At 32.9% G+C, this 21273-nt stretch overlaps 1 protein-coding gene across 1 annotated transcript in view; it reads left to right on the plus strand.

Moving 5' to 3' along the window:
- The window catches only part of LOC148941692 (protein tramtrack, alpha isoform-like), a 96794-nt gene extending 76875 nt beyond the window's left edge, over positions 1 to 19919 (plus strand). The window contains exons 6-7 of the mRNA XM_089104056.1: positions 9197 to 9356; positions 17451 to 19919. Of these exons, the coding sequence (XP_088960182.1) occupies positions 9197 to 9356; positions 17451 to 17715 (425 nt within the window). The 3' untranslated portion in view covers positions 17716 to 19919. The remainder of the gene's footprint in view (positions 1 to 9196; positions 9357 to 17450) is intronic.
- The last annotated feature ends 1354 nt before the right edge of the window (positions 19920 to 21273 follow it).

A 21273-nucleotide genomic window follows, 5' to 3' on the forward strand; every position in this document is an offset into this window, starting at 1 on the left:
CCTAGGTCAAAATCCATGATGTAAACAAAAACCTTTCTTACTATCTTAATGTGCTATTTGCCATGTGGTAATTATTTGAAATCAATTTGATCTCTTGAAACTAGTTTAAGATAAGCTTGATCCATTGAAAGAAAAAGGAGAACGGAAGTACTTGATTTACTTATTTCCAAAAACTGTTTTCAATTTTTATCCTTTGTTTTATCTTTTTTTGTATAGTTTGTACTGCCCTTATTGTCATCGGCGCCCTTTAATAGGGTAGAATACCTCCTGTCCTACCAATCTAAGATATCAGAAATGATGCATCATCTTTTATAGATCCATTGTTCCAATTTTTTTTTTCATGTCACCTTTTCTCTTGACAAATTTATTATAATCAATCACGTCTTAAAAAATTAACGGTAATACTATCAATCAGTTCAGCAAAGTGTAGAAATATTTAAATATTGTTATTGTTATTAATTAAATATTGTTATTAATTAACGAAAACTAACCAGTACATTCTAACAATTTATTCAATCAGTTTAAATGTTAAAGTTTTCTATTAGTTATAATTTTAATTGGTTGATCAAAATCCATTTATTAATTCGATAGTTAATCAGTTTGCTAGGAGTATTACCAAAAGGTACACTAGTTAGAACAAAATTCCTTTAGGGTATCTCCCGCAAAATCTGGGGGCAAAGTTCCCCACCCCCTCTTGCAACGTAAATCGCATGGTTAGTGATTCTTGTGTCATCCAGCTCTTTTTAAAAGGTTACAGTGGCAAACGTATTAATACCAAATATATTTTTCGTGTTGTTTTCAATTGAATTTTCATTTGTTCTTTGTTTCTATTATCTTTATGTTGACTATTTGTTTAGAGAGTGTGTAGATCGGTTGAGCTTTTTGGGGTTTCACTTTTTCTTATTGTATGCTATTGATTTACAACTTTGGTCAATGAGTATTCCAGATCAGCTGTTATTTAGCAGCAAAGTTTGTTGGATGACAACCACAAAAATTACGTAGTGTGCACTTTTTTTTGACAATCAGAAATCCCCCCTCCCTCCATCCTTAACTCAATATCGAAAGCCGCCTTGATCCCACCTCCCACCAAAACTGTATCTAATTTTTTTTATTAGATCCCCAAACCGTGAAACAAAATAGGGTTGACTTGCCCAAACTATAGCTATGGAAATACTCATTTACCTATAGGAAATGTCCCCCCTCCCCTTCAATCGAATTTTTATCCATCTGTGCGCGTAAAATAGTCTAATATCAATTTTTTTCCACAGACACAAATTTTCATCGAAGCTAGCCGCGCGATATTTGTTCTTATTAAAAATAAGCTTTGTCTTGAGTTACCGACACTATCAGTTATATATAGTAAATCCTCAAATCCAAGCATATTGTCGTGCCCAAAACGAAAGACTAACAATACAACAAAATAATACCAAATATTAACATACAAAACAATACATACATTCAATATGAAACATACATACAATACAACATACATACAATACAACATATACAATACGAAAGACTAACAATACAACAAAATAATACCAAATATTAACATACAAAACAACACATACATTCAATATGAAACATATATACAATACAACATACATACAATACAACATATACAATACGAAAGACTAACAATACAACAAAATAATACCAAATATTAACATACAAAACAATACATACATTGAATATGAAACATAAATACAATACAACATACATACAATACAACATATACAATACGAAAGACTAACAATACAACAAAATAATACCAAATATTAACATACAAAATAATACATACATTCAATATGAAACATACATACAATACAACATATACAATACGAAAGACTAACAGTATAACAAAATAATACAAAATATTAACATACAATACATACTGTACATACAATATAAAACAAATACATACAATACAAAACAATACGAAGGACTAACAATATAACAAAACAATACAAAATATTAACATACAATACATACCGTTTATACAGTATAAAACATAAATGCATACAATACAACAATATAACATTTTTTTCTGAAATGATGGATTGCAGCTTATTGAGTATTGTAGCTTAAAAAGAAATTAGTAATTGCAATAAGCGCTTTGAGATACAAACCCAATAAATACAATCCCATGTTGAATGGCAAAGAGTTAAAAAAATAATTGCAATTTTGAAGGTGGGGAAAAATTTTTCGAAAAAAGAAACACGACATCATGCACTTGAACTGGAATTTAAAAGCTAGTGGCAGGAGAGGATTTAACTGAAAAAGTACATGAAACAAAAACTATTGAGAAAACAGAAATCTTGAGAATAAGGAAGGGTATATACCCCCCCCCCCAGTCGATAGTGCATACCTGGAGTATTATGTGATCGAAAAACGCACAACCACTTACGAGACCGTATCGAAATGTTTCCGAATAGTGAAAAGTAATCGAAAGAAATTTTTAATGCTTCGTCGAAATAGCTCTCCAAACTTTCCCTGACAATATTGTATCCTATTTTGGGAAAGCGTTGGACATGCATTCTGTTGAGGTGGGATATCTAGTCTAATTAAGGATCTTATAAATGACTTAAAGAACTCATCTTTTCAAGCATAAAACAACCCCCCTGCCCTCAGTTTTTTCTGACTACCCCGCCCCCCCCTTCTTCAGTAGCAATTTTAAGTTAGTCAAGTACCGAAGTTGTAAACAGTAATAATTTGTGTATTTCTTAAAAGTAAAAAAATTCAAAATTGTGTTGTTTTCACCCGGTGATTTATGCGTGCAATGTGTATTTGATTAATTCCATTTATATCATCGTGGGTTTTTTGTTGTGAGACTGAAAACCCCCGGTTCAAAATTAAGTTTTGTGTTTAGTTAATATCTTGTGTTTGATAGTTCTTTGTCTCATACATCCTGTTCTTTTTTAGCAGTATATTTTTTTTTTTTTTTTTTTTCAAAATTCCAAATATTCTGAAAATCAGGAAAAATGTAAATTGTCGTCAATTATTGTTCTTCTAGCGGGTGTTAAGGTGGCATAGTTAGTGCCGGGTCTACTAGTCGAGTGGGGGCCATTCTAACAACCGGTGAATTTCTAACAACGGCTACTAAAGATGAAAAAATCTGCTAAAAGTACGTGAAATTTGTGGAGAATAGTAGGGAAATTTGTAAACAATGTTTAGTTAATGGAGGGAAGTGCCATTGATTTCGTTCTAGTTATCTCGAATATTTTTAGCCAAATTATTTATTCAAAGGTGGCTACTTGTTGCCCCTCTCCAAAAACAGGTTTAGAATTATTGGTTTATTCAATTTCGGCCATTAATGTCAGTTCTTAAAACTTTTTTAAGCTGGGGACTGGGAATTGTCAAGTTTGGTGATGGTGTATCTACAACCTCCCGGAAGAACACGTTTCAATTCCCGATTCAAAAATTGTCGCAAAGTTATAACCTTTATTTGGGCATTGTGTATTCATTCGGTATTTGACATCTATACATATCGCTTATTATCTATATTGAACATCAGAAGTTGATTGCGGTTGATGTTAATTTTGTAGCTTTTTTGTATTTACAATTTTTTCACTTTCCACAATCTCACATAAAATAATCTCATTTTTTTCAATTTTTTTCAAATAAAATAATCTCATTCCTTTCAAGATGCGGCAGGTTTCTTTGAATGGGTTGGGAGGAAGGAGGGCCTCTTGGAGGGAGGCATGCTCTAACACCTGTCACTGTATTTGTACAGGTTATATCCTATTACTGCACTCTATGCTGGTGATCACTCCACAGGGATGTAGCTTGGGTTTTGAAGTGGGGGGGGGGGGGATATAAAGAATGTGCTGACAAAATCGCTCAATGTGCCGATAAATGCGCCGTAACCGCAAGTAATGAGTACACTTTCCTAATTTTATTGGTTCCAAACGACATCAAGCTTTGGAATAAGTGAAATAGATCATAATACGAGGAATGTTTTTTTTAGTAAGGTCCGTTTGAACATAAGTACACAACGACAGATTATTTCAAAAAAGGAAATTTATCTTCAGAAACTACATACTTTACTCTATTTTTTGGCATAGTTGCCAAGTTTTTTCAAACACTTTATCATACCTCTTAACTAATTTTAAAGTAACCTCTTCATAAAAACTTGCTGCCTGCTAAGATAACCAAGAGTTCACTGCCGTTTTTACGTCGACATTATAGTAACGGTTGCCACTGAGGTGGCAACCGGTTGAACTGGAGACGAAACATGGGCTCCCCATTTTACGCCGAAGTCGAGGCAACAGAACATGTAATGGAAATACCCCCCCCCCCCCCCCTGTAAAGCTGAAGGCCAAGAGGACTCTTTTCCAGCGCAAAATCATGACGTTGGTGTTTTAGAATAGGCATGGTGTTTTTTTGGTCGACTTCATGCAAAGAGTAACCACTATCAATACAGAAGCATAGTGCCACAGTACCTCAAGCAATACCTTGATGGCCACCGTTACAATGATGACGACAGCGTAAGAACGGCAGTGAATTCTTGGGTGGCGGAGCAGGCGGCAAGTTTTTATGAAGAGGTTACTTTAAAATTAGTTGACAGGTATGATAAATTGTTTGAAAAAAAAACTTGGCAACTATGCCAAAAAATAGAGTAAAGTATGTACTCTCTGAAACTAAAATTACATTTTTGAAATAATCTTTCGCTGTGTACTTATCTTCAAACGGACCTTATTTAAAAGACACCCCTCGTATAACAGAGCCTTTCGGATGACCCCCAACCCACCATCAAGTTTGGTTGATGGTGGGTTGGGTTGAATGCCTGGCCCCATGGTCAAGAGTATGACTATACGTCCACCGACCGTGCCAGCGTCGCTTATTAGTTGACTTTAAAACTTTGGTACATAAAACTTAACTGTTTTCCCTAGAGTTACGGACAAAGCCAATTTTATAGGGGAAGATGCGTAATAAAATTAGAAACAGGTTCTAATTTTTTTTTTTTCAGGTTGTAATTTTTTTTATTATTATTATTGTTATCTAGAATAAATTGTGCGCCGAATATCCATTTGAATTTTTTGAATTGAGATAAACTTTATTGAAAAAAAAACAACAAAAAACAGTACACCATTTAATCATTTAACAAGTAGCCGTCCAAGAATGAACAAAGCTCTGAGGTCGGGTGGGTACAACAATCAATATCCATAAATTCAACTAAATAATCTAAAGCAAAAAAAACTCAATGACTTTAATCTGTTGCTGTATGTCCCTTTATTAATAATTGATGATAAAAAGTGATAATAAGGTGATGCTGGTGGAAGGGTAGCCTGTCAATAACAATAATAGTATCCTAACTTTATTTGTCTTGATTCGGCCCCAAAAAGTCATAAAAAAATATACTGCCTTAAAAAAAATGGATGTGTTTTGTGTGGTTTTGATCGGCACTTTTGCACCATTGTGCCTCAACTTTTTTTTTAGTGATCAGAGTACACTTTTTGCTGCCCTTTTTAAGTTTTTTTTGTTTTTGTTGAGTTTTCTGTAACTAACGTTGTTGTAAATGGCTTTGGAAAATTCTATGAATACACAAAAACATTTTAGAAAACATTTCAGTTTTATAGCTTTAGATTGTATTAGGGTTTTATTAGGTTCGCAGTGGTTTATTAGGGTAGCAGTGGTTGTGGTTGGATTGTATTAGGGTAGCAGTGGTTTTCCCCACTTACAGTATGTTTAAAACTTTGAAAACGTTTTTATGGATGGTAGAATTTTTCCCGCCTCTTTTGTAATGGTTATACCGAATGAATTAGTCTAAACTCTTCAAATTTCCTCTTTGGCTCTTGAGATATTAAAAAATTTCTTAGTTTGTGAAAATACGCTATTTATCCTTTTCCCCTTTGTATCTTGTTTTTCTGGCTAACAATCAACAGTCATAAAACCTGATCATAATTTTTTTTTTTAGCTTTTTTCGCATTCTTTTAAAATTTGTATTTGTAGCATAGCGTCAATTTAGTTGCCATAGCCAGTATTAGTAGGATGCCTACAAATTAACATGTATACATCAATTTATTAAATTTTTTTTTTTTGGGGGGGGTCACACTCCCCTCCCCCGCTCCCCCCCCCCCCAAAAAAAATCTGGTATATTAAACGATTTGGTTGGAAAACTAAAAACTGCATCTTTTGGGACTGTTAGAAAGCTTCCTCCGAGCCCGTACGTCCCGGGCTTTACACAGTTATATCGGGAAGATAACCCCATTAATTATTCAAAGCCATCAGAGCCCTTCCTTCTTGATGAACAAATGAAAGAGAAGAAGTGACCTTAAAAAGTTATTGTATTGAGCAGGAAAAATTGCTAAAGTTAACATTGGACTCCATAGAAAGCTGAGAATTCAAAAGCTTTTCTTTACAAGGTATTGCATTTATGAATGCTTATGGTATTGCCTACAATATATAACTTACTTCCTTTTTTTCTAGGACATTGTTGCCAAAGAACGTGCCATCACACTTTTTTATGTCAAGGGCAATTATTCTATAATCACGTTAATGAGCTAATAGAAGAAAAAAAAGTGATGCGTGATAATTATTTATTAATACGTTTAACATTAACAATTTAGCATTTATTAATTAGGTTTAACAAAAAGAAAATTTTACTACCTCCTCTAAAAGCAATGCTTGTCCGTGGGGGAGGTAGAGGAAACATCACTGAGAGAAAAAAAGAAGTTGCCATCGATAGCACCAATACCACCACTCCGGATCCAGTGTAATATTTCCCTACTACACCAAATTAAAAACCAAAAATTGGGGGAACTTTGGTGAAATATTTCTTTATTCTTTATGCATATTCTAGATGGTTTGTAGCTTTTGTCAAGACTGGAGTTGAGAAAACTCCAGTCTTGACTGGAGTTTAAAACTTGACGGGGTTAAAAACTTTTAACCCCGACGAAATTAACAATCATAATAACCAGACACAGGTTCTTTAAGACTGATAAACTCACTTTAAAGCGTAATTATGCGTAGTAAATATTTATGGCTCACCTATTGTTTGACGGCTGGTTGCCTTGATTTCCAGGGTTACCATAAGAGGCTCTGCCGCTGTCTAGACTGGTTAAGCTAGAACGACAATTTGGACCAGAGGGGGCTATACATCGATTGGCGCTGTGAAGTTATATATATATATGTATATTATATATATTCTTTTAATAAACTATGAATAGGAATTACAAACAGAAAACATTTTTACTGTTCGACTCTCCTCTTTCTAATGGTAAATTTCAGGTTTGTCTTGTTATGAAACTTTTTTCCAGGGTGACCATATTGGACTAGTGGTTGCATAAAGCTTTGGAAGTGTCTATTTGATTCGTAATTTCGAGATCCAGTCTATTATAAACTTTTGTTTAATTTGTATGGTTTATATTTAGAATTGATGGGACATTTTTGTTATAACTTGTAAGAGCTTGGATAAGATATCCGAATAAATGACAGAATACTAAAAGCTGATGAAAGTACATCATCGGAAAGTGCAAATTTTGTTTTCTCGGTCAAATGGAACAGTTTTTTTTTTCAGTTCAGGAAAGGAAAAACCGCTAAAATGTTATAGTATACCTGATCGGAAAACACTAAACTTAAGCTCAAAGTAATTAACATTGAATAATTTTGCCACTTTCGAAGTTCATTTTGTATCACCCGCTTTGATTGACAGGCTCGCCGACAAAAGGGACGCAAAAATTCACTGTCTTTTCAGTCAAATTCTAGTGTCAAACCACAATTCTCGACAGCTCTCGATGAGGGTTAATCCCCTGGCAGAATTCGCAAATGGGCCCTTTGTCAGCAGACGACGAGGTTCACAAAATGATTTAAGCTTTTACATTTACTTAAGTGACGGAAGAGATGGGCGCTACAGCACTGTGACATCAACCAAAAAATTGGAATGGCAGATCTGTTATTGCAAAGTAGAAATGCTCATTTCAATTTTCAAATACTGAAAAGTATTATAGTGCGTGTATTCTCTCCATCCTATGGATAAGCTGTTGGGTGTGTTGCAGTCTTTATTGCATATGCGAACTTGTCATTATTTACACATTACTCAGGTAGTGCAGATATTAAGGTGCGTAGTGCCTGAAAAAAGTGTAAAAAAAATGGTTGCATTGTCAACACGAATTAAAACGTTCCGAAGTCCCTTTTTCCAATTTCTTAAAATACCAAGGACATCAAAATAAAAATATTTCCTGCCAGCTGGTCCATATTGGGTCTGTTTATGCCTGGAAACCGTGCTAAGATTTTTCCTTTGTTGTTCCAAAATATAAGGCTCTTAGGGAAGTACCATGTTTATGTCAGTGTTGCCGCGTTGAACAATGAAATACATAGGCAAAACTAAACAGCTAAATTTGACAGCACCTTTTGTCCACAAAAATTCAAATTTTAATTACCTGCAGATTCTCGAAAACAACTAAACCTTCAAAGCGAAGCTACTTCTTCCTAAGCTGTTCGATGTCATATTTTTTTATCTTATCTTTTTGCTGATTTTTTTTTTTACCCAAATCTGCTTTTTTTATTATCATTATTTGGGGCCCCCTACTATTAGCATTTACAACTGTGTATGATGCTATTCTTCTTTTAAAGTTGAATCTAAGTTTTTTCCAATTTAATAAGATATAAGTGAGCTTCAAATATTTATTTGTAATTCTTTTTATTCTTTTCGTTGTTTAATTTGTTGTGAAAAACCAAAAGGTAAACAAATGCAAAAGGTAGATAAAACTTTTTTGCAAAATAGCTAAAAGCGGTTTCTATCAATCAAGATGTGTATTGTAGCGGATGAATGCAAAAGATGGTAATAGTTGTAAGAATGGAAATTGGTTTTGACTTAATAGTACAAAATGACACTAAAATGCCCTGTTCTTTTTCACTTTTAGTAATGATAGGATTTTCGTACTATCTATCTTTTTCCTTTTTTTGCCAAAACTGTTCTCATTGTTTTCCGTTAAGTACGAAAGTCATTTCTTTTTTTTGTATATGACCGTTTCTTTTGAACCCCTTAGAACATTAAAGACGATTTTTCAGTCGAGTATTTCGAACACTGATAGTGGGAGAACACTGAACCAGAATTTAATTGGTTAGGCTCGTTCGATTTCTCAAAGACTGTAGAACTCCTCCTGTCTCCTCCTCTGTCTCCCTCCTCATGAGGTCTTCCCTCGTCTTTGTCGTTTCTGATGTTCTGTTTAAGCATTAAATAATGCTTTTACAGGTATTAGAAGGACACAACCGCATGTATGGATACCATCTGAGATGATACAGAAAAGTCAAGGCTATTGTTCCTCATCTTTAAGGTCAGCGTTGCCTTATTTTAGAGATCATCCAATTCAAAGAACTCATGGGGGCGATGATGGTGAACACTATGGCTACAGGTTTGTCTTTTGGCTTTCTCTCTCTCTCTCTCTCTCTCTCTCTCTCTCTCTCTCTCTCTCTCTCTCTCTCTCTCTCTCTTTCTCTCTATTTTTCTATCTTCCAAAAGTCTATTTATATTAGGATCTATGGTATAGAGTTTTTACCATGATAGACAGAGCCAATGCTGTTGACAGTGTCATAACCAATTTCTTTTTATGTATGTTATAATACTCAAAATCAAGTGATGTCTACTGCTTTCTGTGGTATCGTAAATAAAGATACCAAAATTATGTGGTATCCGAGTTAGACTAAGATACAAGAAAACGAAAAACTTAGCGTTAAAAGGCTCATTGCCATCTATATTCTGGCTAAATTATAAACTATTATTGCTCTGCCAAGGCTCTCGAGCTGTATATGGTGCCACAAAAGACGCAAAAATAGGCTTTTGGGATCCCCAAGCGTCATCTTGTGGACTTTCATCCAGTACCTAAGTCTTCACAAGATCCTGTCTGTAAATGTAATGAAATTTTGAAATCTTCTAGGCTCCCGATTTGGACTGAACTTTATGAACTGTGCATGCTTTTGTTCTTCTAGGGCAAAATTTCTGTAATTTCTCATGTTTCTGTCCCATTTGGTATGTCTTTTTAATTCAATTTCTCCCTCCTATATAATTTCTTGCTTTGGTGGCTAAAGATAGATCGTGTATTTCAAAAGCCCAAGAGCCATATACACACTAAAATTTATGAAAATAAAGACATCCCCAACAGAACAAATTACAAAGCATACAGACACATGATACATAGCGAAAAATACCTAATGGTAATTTATCGAGAAAATAATTGTAATTTTATATAATAAATAATAATTAGTTGTATAAAATTTTCCTTCTTTCTAAGCTTTTATATGTGTAGACACCAGCACGAAATATTGTGGTTGGATCACTACTTAGTAAAATACCAGGAAGCAGCAAAACAATCCCATGTAAGTATTTTTCCCTCAAATCAGAGAGCACCGGGCACTTTCGGAGAAAATGGTCCAAATCTTCGTCCTCATCTTTACAAAGAGTAAACACATACCGCCCTTCAGGATCAACTATCTTTTTGTCGAACACTTTTGCCGGCTCTGGATTGGAAGGCAATTAGCGTAAGCTGAATCCATCGACATAAAGTCAGAGCACTTAAATTAAATTTAAAATAAAATTCCTCTCCAAAGCAAGGTTTAGCCTGATTATAATGATTCAATGTTGTAGAATTTAAAACCAGCCCTTGCCAATACTGAATTTCTTGACCTTCTAAGATAAATTTCTAAATCTGTTGGTAGATCACATTACGGGAACCAAGACCATAATTCCATAAGTAAGGCGTTCCCACTCTTTCTAGTAATGACTTAATTTCGGGATGGCCACGACGTTTTCAAACTATAATTCAACATCTGATAATAAGCTGCTCTTACTAGACTATCTTCATTACACCTAATGAGCTTCAACCAACATCTAAACATCAAAATAGACCTACGTTATTTTAACGAAAACAGGCCCATATCACCTTTCAGAATCTGTGAATGAGTTGTCAGATGTAATCCAGGCAGTCTTTTATAATATTGGAGCTGGAGGGACTCCAACTTCTGTGCCGCTTCTCCACCCCAAATCTCTGCTCCATATTCTGTGATTTGTAAAAATGTTGTATTAAATATTCTTTTTTGCATTTTTAGGTTTTTAATTCCCATTATCGTCGGATTTATAAAAACTGCAGACATGGCCACTTTACCTCTATTAATTAGTTCATCAACATGACTCTTTAAACTTCCATTTTCCGATAAAACAAATCCTAAATATTTTATTCTGTTACTCACTTCCAGTTCTTTATTATTAAATTTAAATCTATAATTATCTTCACCACTTACTTTCCTTTCTTTAAAGATTAGCAACTTCACTCTTTTCAACGTTCATCCTTAATTTTTTCATCTGCAAATATTCTTCTATGAGATTCAGAAGCGTCTGCATAACTTGCGGCGTACTAGCCACCAAAGCAATATCATCTCCAAATAATAAAAATGATACTTTATGGGTCCCTATGCTAACTTTCGGAGCCCATCTATTCTCTAGAAAATAAACAACATCATTTATTAAAACATTAAACAATTTAGGAGAAAGAGTGCTGCCCTGTTTTACTCCCAGCTTAATATTAAAAGCCTAGAAAACCTGTTACCAACTAACACGATTCCACTCACACAAATATACATACTCACTGTCCACCTCACAAACAAATGAGGGAGGCCAATTCTCAACAGGGCATCCTTCAGTAGCTTTCTTTCGAACCCCTTATGGAGTTCCAATAATCCCACATAAAGACAAGTTTTTTCCTTTCCATACTTATCAATTAATGCCTTTAAAATAAATATTTTATCTACCGTCCCGTACCCTGTCCTAAAACCTCCTTGTTATTGATGTATTATATTATTTTATTTAACCATTTAGAAAGCCTGGTATCTAATATTTTCTCCATTACCTTACTTAAAGCAGGGAAACGCGCAATTAAACGATAATTCTTGTGCAACTTGGGGTTTCCTCTCTTAAAAAGCGGGATAAGCAATGATCTCTTCCAATCATTTGGCCATTGTCCTGAAGTTAACACCTTATTACAAAGGTAAACAGTTGTCGACATAAAAATTGAAAGAAAATTCTTAAATAACGTTATTGGTTTCACCATCAACACCTGCAGCCGAACCTCCTTTTAAATTCTTGAATACCAACTTAATATCATCATTATTCACTTCCCCTACTAAATCGTAATTATGTTCCCTCAGGATAAACAACTATCTCTGGGTTATGTGGTGGGCTACCTCTTGTATTTCTACACAATCACCTTCCAAGCTTTTCAGGTAATCAGGCCATGAATTGGCGCCTGGAGCAACATGGGTATTTCATATTCATTTTCCACTATCATTCCTTGTATAACTCCAAAACTTCTTAAAATATTTATTTCTAAAATCATCTGCAATATCCAGTTTCTTCTTTTTCTTTTTTTCCTTTTTATTAATCTTTTCTAATCTCTTCTTTTATCTTTATATTCCGCTAATCTTAAACTTTGATCTTCAGCACTATCACGTTCTTTTAAACGACTCAATAAGTATCTCAGCTTTTCTTTCATCAACTTGCATTCTAAATCAAAATATCGCTCATTTTTTCTTTCTTTTTTTTTATTTTTTTATTTCTTTATTTTTACGATTCTTTACAACTGCCCATTATTTCATTTAACTCCATAATTATTCCATGTATATCCTTTCCATACTCTTCTAACGCTTTCAACTTATTTGTTACATGCAACTTCATAAGTTCCCCTTTAAATACTTCAAAATCATTATCTGTCAAATCATATCTAATTCGTTTTCCTAAGCCATCTGATCTAAGCTCCACATTACATAAATTTCTAACTCGAGGACCACCGCCCTGAAACTGCCCAGTCTTAACCTTAAGCTTAATAGCTGTATGATCAGATCCAAGTAAGTCTAGTACATCCGTATAAATCGATTCAGGTACAATTAGCATGGATTCAGCTGCAAATAGTACATCCATATCAATTGATTCAGGTGCAAATAGCGTATTAATCAGTGAATAATCTACAAAACTTGGGAGTTGGGCCTGAAAGGCAAGTAATCTCTCCCAGACCCTTATCCTTTACAGAATTTCCACTCGCAATCATCAGATCATGTTCACCACAAAGCGCCAGGAGCTTTCTTCTCTAAACATTTATTATTCTTTTTTCATCCTTATTACTTCACGGTATTCTACAACAAATTGGGATCAAATCTCCTAAATCAGGGATTAATAAATCTGGAATCTCAACCTCAACACCGGTATAAACATTAAAATCCCCCTTCAAAACGCACTCTAAATCACTATAACTTTCTTGCATTAGCGCCAATTCATCATCTAAAATTTCCCAAGTATTTTTCTGACTATAAGAACTATTCTGTGGAGGGATATACACAACACCCAAAATTAATCTCTTCCCACATTTAAAACAAATACGCAGCCAAAGTAAGTTTTCAGATCTACTATTAACTCTTTCATAACCTTCAATAGCTGATGATTTAATCAAAACCAAAATACCGCAAAGTTGGAGCCAGTTTTTCCAAAGCAAGTGAGAATGACAGTAAAAACTGAAAAATGAACAATTTGGTACCATGAATGTACTATATAGTAGGCCTACTATGAAGATGCTTTATAGTATTATATAGGTAGATATATACCAAAGAAAATTAATCCCTCTCTGTTGATGCTTAAATTATGGAGGCTTATCTTAGTTTTGACAAGATTTTTGGAGAAACTAAATTTCAGCTGGGGGCAAACTCGGGTCTTACAGGGGGAACCAAGGTCTGGGAGGGGCAGTTCTTCCTGCCCCATAGCAAATTACGTCCCTGTACATCATAGAACAAAAGCCACGTCTGTAACGAAAGAGATTCGGTATGATTTAACTAAAAAACTATTGGAGAATTTTTAATTTACTATTTATCGAAATGAGGATATGTACGTAATTCAAGTTATTCCTCATTTTATAAATTTAATCTTTAGGGAATTTTACATTTTTTCTCGGAAAAAAGCGTAAAATACCTACCTTTCATCGCCAGTAAAATTCAGAAAATGTTAGTTATGCTCTTAAAGAGTGACTATATAATATTGAGATTGACAACTTGACAGAGGAATTTGTTTTAGGAAGATGGTAAGTGAGAAGGTGGGTGGGGGGGGGGGGGGGAAATAAAACTGCTTGTTTACAATAAAGCTTTTTGGAAGCTGTAGTCACAACCTGGTACCTTTCAATATTATTAACTGCGACAAAAATTTGTGAGTCGATAGTGAAGTAGAAATAGATGGCGTTTCACTATGTTTTTCTACCAAAACTGTTATTTGTGTTTCGACTTAAATCAAAATGCCTTTCGCTGTGCAGCCTAGGGAAACGATAGAGAAAATAGGCAATATATTCTTAATATAAAGTGGTTAATACATTATATTTAATCTTTTAAAACTGGTTTTTCAATACTGATAAAATTGTGTTCAAAGTAAAGAAACATTTTTATGTAAGTTAATAAAGCAGGATTTTTAAATACTGATGAAGTTTGATAAATACTGATAAATTTCTAAACACTGATCATGACTGATAAAATTGCGTTCAAAAATAAAGAAAAAGACATATGTAAGTTAATAAAGCAGGATTTTTAAATACTGATAAAATTTGATAAATATTGATAAATTTTTAAATAATACTGATCAATACTGATAAATTGCGTTCAAAAATAAAGAAAAAGATTTATGTAAGTCAATAAAGCAGGGTTTTCAATGAAAAACTGCAATAACAATATTAAACATAACAAATAACAAAAAATAATTACAATATAAAAAAATAAAATGAAAAAATATATAAAAATGATTAGGTTATATTTTTCTTTGCTTTTGTATGCATTTGGTCTTTGGCTGATAAATCATGCCAGACACGTCAGTGGTTTCCGATAGGACTTTGGTTACATCAACGGTTTTAGGGGTAAATAAATCAGACAAAAGATAAAGGTAAACATTCAAGTGGTAAGACATATAGTCAATATAATTGTAGAACAATAAAAATTCTAATATAAAATTGAATTGTATAAATTTTTATTTCATTTTTATGTACTGAATTCAGAAATTTAGTTATGTTTTTACCTTTAACCCATAGAATCTACGTCGATTTGGATCTGTTAGCCCATAGTTGGGCTAAGTTAGCCCATAGAATATGTTAGCCAATAGAATCTACACAATTATTTTTTGAATGTTTATGGTTGACTTCCCTTTGCTATACAAAAAAATTAGTATACTAGAATAATGAATTATTTTTACCTTGAACTCATAAAATCTACAGAATAATTTTTTGAATGTTTATGGTTGATTTCCCAGTGTTATACAAAAAAAATAGTACACTAGAATTATGGAAATTAGAACAAGAATCATCAGATTTTTTTAAATCGAAAAAAAATTCCAAAGATTAAAATTGAAGGTAAACTTCAAAAACATTCGGAAAACGATGAAATTAGTATAATTTTTAAAATATATAAGGCAGTGAAAATGAAGTGGGTCCTCAAAAAGTATATTAAAGAATTCCTTGCTAATAATTAAGTTTTCCCCGGTTTTCCAAGGAATTAATGTCTCCCGATTGGGTCTGTTGTTTATTTGTGTAGGTGGAATTTGGCACTCCTCCCCTGCCTAGCTTGGATTTTTTTTTTCGTGGGTGGGGGGAGGGGTAATTAGGGTTGGTGATGTGAGTGCACTATTTAAAAAGTGTTTGACGGATGCATTTGTGTAATTTTCGTTTTATTTCTCCTCTTTTCTTTCATGGCCATAGGGCCTTATGGGGGAGACTAACTTGAAGTCTCCCAAATATGCATAATTTTTTTTTTTTTTTTTTTTTATAAATTAAATTCAATTTCAAACTTAACAATAATGAGAATTTGGGAAAAATCAGCAAAAACCTAAAACTATGTGGCATCAAACAGCTCAAGAAGGTATTGCTTTCCTTTGTCTGAAGGCATCAGCAGATTCCTATTGTTTAGATTTTTACGGACGAAAAGCGTGGCTAAGTTTTACTTATTACTTCTGTTTATTTATTTTCACGCTTCAACTTGGCAACACTGACTAAAAAATAATGCTGCCCTAATACTTTGTAATTTAGGAACAAAAAAAAAAAAAAAAAACATTAGAAAATTGCGATTTCGAAAAATGATCACAAAATATTCTCACTATCTGACAACTAATTAATTTTCTTTTAAAGATTCTTATTTTCGTCACTTTTCTTCCTTTTAAATCCACTCTTTACAAATGCGTAAAAGCATCAATTGGCTAAACAAAGCTTTCAATTTGTTTTAAGTAAACTGCGAATGACGAATTTCTTTGGGGGTTTTAGGGGCCGCAATGCCTAACTTATTTTGTAATTCTGTTCCTTATAAGTTTTGCTTAATTGTTCATAATACTGATACATTATAATGCATCAGTATGTTTTCTGTTTCATTTCTTCATTCTTTTCTGTGAGTAATTTCTGCTCCTTTTAGGTTTGGATGTCGTATGTAAACTAATCTCTGCTTTTTTTAAGTTTCAAACATATTCTTTGTTTTTCTGGTCTTTTTTCTGCTTTCTCTTTTTTCTTTTATTTTTCTTTTTCGTAATTTCTTCTCCTTGTTAGGTTTTGACGTCGTATGTAAGCTAATCTCTGCTTGTTTTAAGTTTTAAATTTACTCTTTTATTCTTCTGCCTTCTTTCCACTTCCATTTTTGCATTTCTTTTTTCTTAATTTCTGCCTTTTTAGGTTCTTACGTCATATGTAAGCTAAAGTCTGCTTTTTTAAGTTATAAATTTACTTTTTATATGTTTTGCTCTTTTTTCTGTTTTCTTTTTCCTTTTTTCCCTTAATTTCTGCTCTTCTTAGGTTTTGACGTCGCATGCAAGCTCATTTCTGTTTGTTTTAAGTTTTAATATTACTCTTTATTTTTCACGAAAAAAATTTGTTTTCAGTAAGTTTAATTTACACAAAATCATTTAGATTATTCTCTATTTTATCGACCAAATCATTAATATCGTTAATGTTTTAAACTTATTCCCTAAGGACTTTAGTCCAGTAAAGGCTGTATGGATTATGTTTCTACTATTTTAGGATTTTTTCAACTTGTTGATTACAAATTTTTTGGTGATATTGCTTCGAAACCAAAACACATAAAGTGAATTATTCCGCTACTGATGTTTGATTTTCATACAAGTGAAACTCACAATGACTGTCCGTAGCACAATTACCACTAGTTTTTATGCAGTGAAAAATTCTACTATCTCTGCAAATTCTACTAGCCCAAAACCATTCCTATCAAGACTACGACGGCCACTCCATCCAGCACAACCACAGATACGAAGTTTTTACAACTAATTTACAATTAACTGATGTTGTATGTAAAACTTGTTACCCAAGATTTCTACCAATAATATGAACTTGATCTCACAGCCAGAACAGGCAGTGAGCCTGTTCTGGTTCAAATATACAATATACAAATATACAATAAAATCAGGAGCGCAAAAACACAATACAGATTTCTTTTTATTTCAGGCCTTCAATGGAGCACCGTGCCTCCCAACTGCGCGCTCGCCTTCCCAGTGACGTCACTCTGACTCCTATCAAAGTCCGAGGGGTAGATCAAATCAACGCTTCATCCATTTCATCAAGGCGGGATACTCGACCAATCAGAGCTGATGAAAGTCGTTCGTCAACTGAGGAATTTGTCTGTAGGATTATTGACAATGTTCGGCGAGAATTAGCTATTTCCGGGGAAATTGATAGAAGAGGCTATTCTAAGGGTACTCGGTGGAATTAAACGTCTAGTCGTTTTTTCTTTGCCAAATTCCTTTTCAATGGAAAAAGTTTTATATATTTAATAGCTTTAATATCATATTTTTCTTTATTTATGGGATGTCCGTCAATTTTTGATTTTATTAAAAAAGGAATTAACTACAATTTCATCTTGCTAGTAGTTCCCCTTTCCGGGGAATCCTTTGGGGGATTAATAGAAGAGGCTATTCTTAAGGAACTTGATGGAATTAAATTTATAGTTTTTTTTTTTTTTACTTCGCAATATTCCTAAAGGGAATAAATGTTATATATTTAGTAAGTTTTATGTCATTTTTTTATTATTTATGGAATGTGTCATTTTTGATTTGTATTAAAATGAGTATATGGCTAGAATTTCATCTAGCTAGAGGTTCTACTTTTTTTGGGGGGGGGGGGGGCTAGAAACGTTACGAAACGTCTATGCCAAGAAAAAGTATCAATGCTATCTGTTATACGTTCAGAAAGTATATATTTACTTATTGTCTTTTCAAATTTATGAGATAGCACTCCCCCCCCCGTACCTTCCACCAAGATATCTGGGTATGTAATCAGAACTTGTCTTTTTTCGTTTTTCCTTTTAACTTTTTAGTTTTAACTGTTCACTTGACCTGTCATTGATGCTATAAAGACGTTATTCACTTTTTGCTATTACTTTGTGTTTTATTTTTTCTATTCCAGTGTTAAAGCTTGCGAGCAATTATGTGAGATATTCCTAGATATGAAAAAGGCAATTTTTGAAATTAAGAAAATTCACTTAAAAAATTATTTTGTAAATTCGCTATACCGTGTCCTGAATTTTGCTATATTAATATTAAGAAAGCTTTCCATACAAGCATTGTTCTCTGTTGCTTCTTTTTTTTTATAAAAAAAAGTTAACAAATAGAAAAAAAAGAAAACATTCTTCTTTTTATAAATAATTCGCATATTCTCTACCCACTAACTTCAATGGTATTATTGGCGCAAAGCCTGAAATTAATCTTTCCTAAAAATTCAAAATTCAAAAAAATTCAAAAAAAAAGTTAAAGGACCAACAGCTGATGAGAATATGAACAAAGTGAAATTTCGGAGCTAAAATATTGTAGTTTTTGTAATTTTTCGCCTTCTTTTTGTCAAAGGTAAGTCAAATAAATGTAAATAAGCGTCTGAAAGGAAGAAAGAATTTTCTCTTAGATCTATTTGAACTGCTTGCGCGAGAACTTCTGTTTTTTAGTCGTACCAAAGTTTCATAGGGTTAAAAATATAATTTGTCTATTCTGAACTGTTAAAAGGCTGTTCAAAAGACTTATTTATAAGGGAGAGGAGGGAAACAAATTCAAAGGAGACAAAGGAGGGAGACCTTTTTTTAAAGGAGAGGAGGGAAACAAATTCAAAGGAGACAAAGGAGAGAAACAAAGGAGGGAGACTTTTTTAAAGGAGAGGAGGAACCAAAAAATAAGCCAATTTATAAGTGATATATAAGAAATTACAAAACAAAAATAAGGATATCAAAATTTTGGGAGATGGAGGCGCAGGCTGAAGCCCCCTTCCTTCTTTGCGGTGTCTGATATAAGTAAATGTATATTACTAGATAATTCTGTAGAAATACTTCAATAAGACCGATATGATAAACTTCTTTTCTCGATATTTCGAAGAAACTTTTTTTGTGTTATTGGATTTTGATAAGCTTTTATATTTTGCTAGAACTTTTTAATGTTGCGAAGGCTATAGCTATTTTTCATTTTTCATTTTTTTTCATTTGTTTCTATTTTCTATTTGTTAAATTTAAAGCTGTTTCTATTGTATTTTTTTTAGCTGATTTCTCACTCTTCGGCTGAAAATTACCCTTATCATTGTCTTGTCTTTGGTTTCTTAATTTTTTTTTGTTCTTCATTCACTATTGTCTTATTGTTTTAGAACCTATTCAGAAATACTAGCCAAAAATTAATATAAGTGTTAGGAGTAGTTTGGGCTTCAAACGAGGACAGTCAGCGAGCACCACTCGGAAATATCAACCACATTTATTGGCACACTGACATTTGACATTGACATTGACATTTATTGGCACTTTTATTGGCACATGGACATTTATTGGCAATTTTATTAGCATTGGCCCTATACTATTTCTTTCTAGTTTTTTAGTTTTCTCAATTTTTATTGGGCTTAATATAAAATTAAAAAGTGAATTTTCAGGCTCACATATCGGGAATTTACACTTGTAAAAAGGTTCCTCGCAAAATTTTTCCAGCGGGGAAGGCTTACCAATTTAAAATTCTTGCATATATATATTTATGTATATATATATATAAATATATATATATATATATATATATATATATATATATATATATATATATATATATATATATATATATATATATATATATATATATATATATATATATATATATATATATATATATATATATTGTAATATTTGTGGATGTGTGTGTGTTTGGAAAGTTTGTTTTTTTTTTCTTCAGAAGAAGTCTTTGTACAATTTGTGTTAAGATTGCGTAATAGATGAATAGATGAATGAATAAATGAATAAATAGATGAATAAAATGATGAAAATAGATGAATAAAATAGAATAATATATTCCAGAAAGCTCTTTTTAGAGGGCAGTATATAGTTGAGAGGCAAGTGGAATGCTTATTTTGCTTTGTTTAAAAATCTCTGTTTTCCTTATTTTCCTTTTTTGTGGCCAAGTTTACCTAACCTCATCTTTTATGTCTATTTCAGTTCTTTTGTTATTTATTGTTCTTTTTGTTTACCTTTTTTTACTTTTTATATTGTTTTTACATCTATTATATCTATATAATTGTTCTTTTATATCTATGCCTTTCGTTTTTGTCATGCAATAGAGATCTATATCATGCACTTAGGATCTTTTTTCGGAATGAATGTCAAGTTGAAAATATAAAAAGCCAAAAAATTTCGTTCAACGTATTATTTTCTAATAAATATTTGTGTCCTTGTCCAAATAAATGCTTTAACATGAGTCATCCCAAGGCCGTACCCAGGGTCTTTTTTTTCGGAGGGGGTTTTATTGAAAAAAAATTGGGGGGGGGAGGGTACACAAAAAGAAACTCTAAAAACGAATAAAAAATTTGTTTAGGTCCATTTTTGTTACGTTTCACGAGTCAGACAAACATTTCGGGGGGAGGGGGTCAAACCGCTACATTGCTACTAATTTGTATTTGCTTATTTTCACACATTTCTAATTAAAAAAAAATGATTTATGTCTATTATTATGCCTAAAAGTATAAATTATGCCCATTTCGGGTAAGCCTGCTTATCGATATGAAATGAGTTAGGAATAAAAGTGGTTAGGATTGGGCTGGGTCCAGTAGCTTGACTCGATAAATATTTCAACTCCCCAGTACTTAAGGCACTCTAACGCTAAGTTCCCTGGAAATTATAAAATGAGGAAATAGTCACTGTTCAATCTAGGATTTTAGAAAGAAAATGGGGGGGGGGGAGGGGGGAGAGATGGTGCCTAGAGTGTTAATGATTTTTTCATATTATATGTAATTGTTCAAATGTAAGTGAAAGCTGCAGAAAATA

The sequence above is a fragment of the Artemia sp. Qi Xiang Cuo genome, chromosome 18, assembly GCF_049724085.1.
Source record: "Artemia sp. Qi Xiang Cuo chromosome 18, ASM4972408v1, whole genome shotgun sequence".
Classification (NCBI taxonomy): domain Eukaryota; kingdom Metazoa; phylum Arthropoda; class Branchiopoda; order Anostraca; family Artemiidae; genus Artemia; species Artemia sp. Qi Xiang Cuo.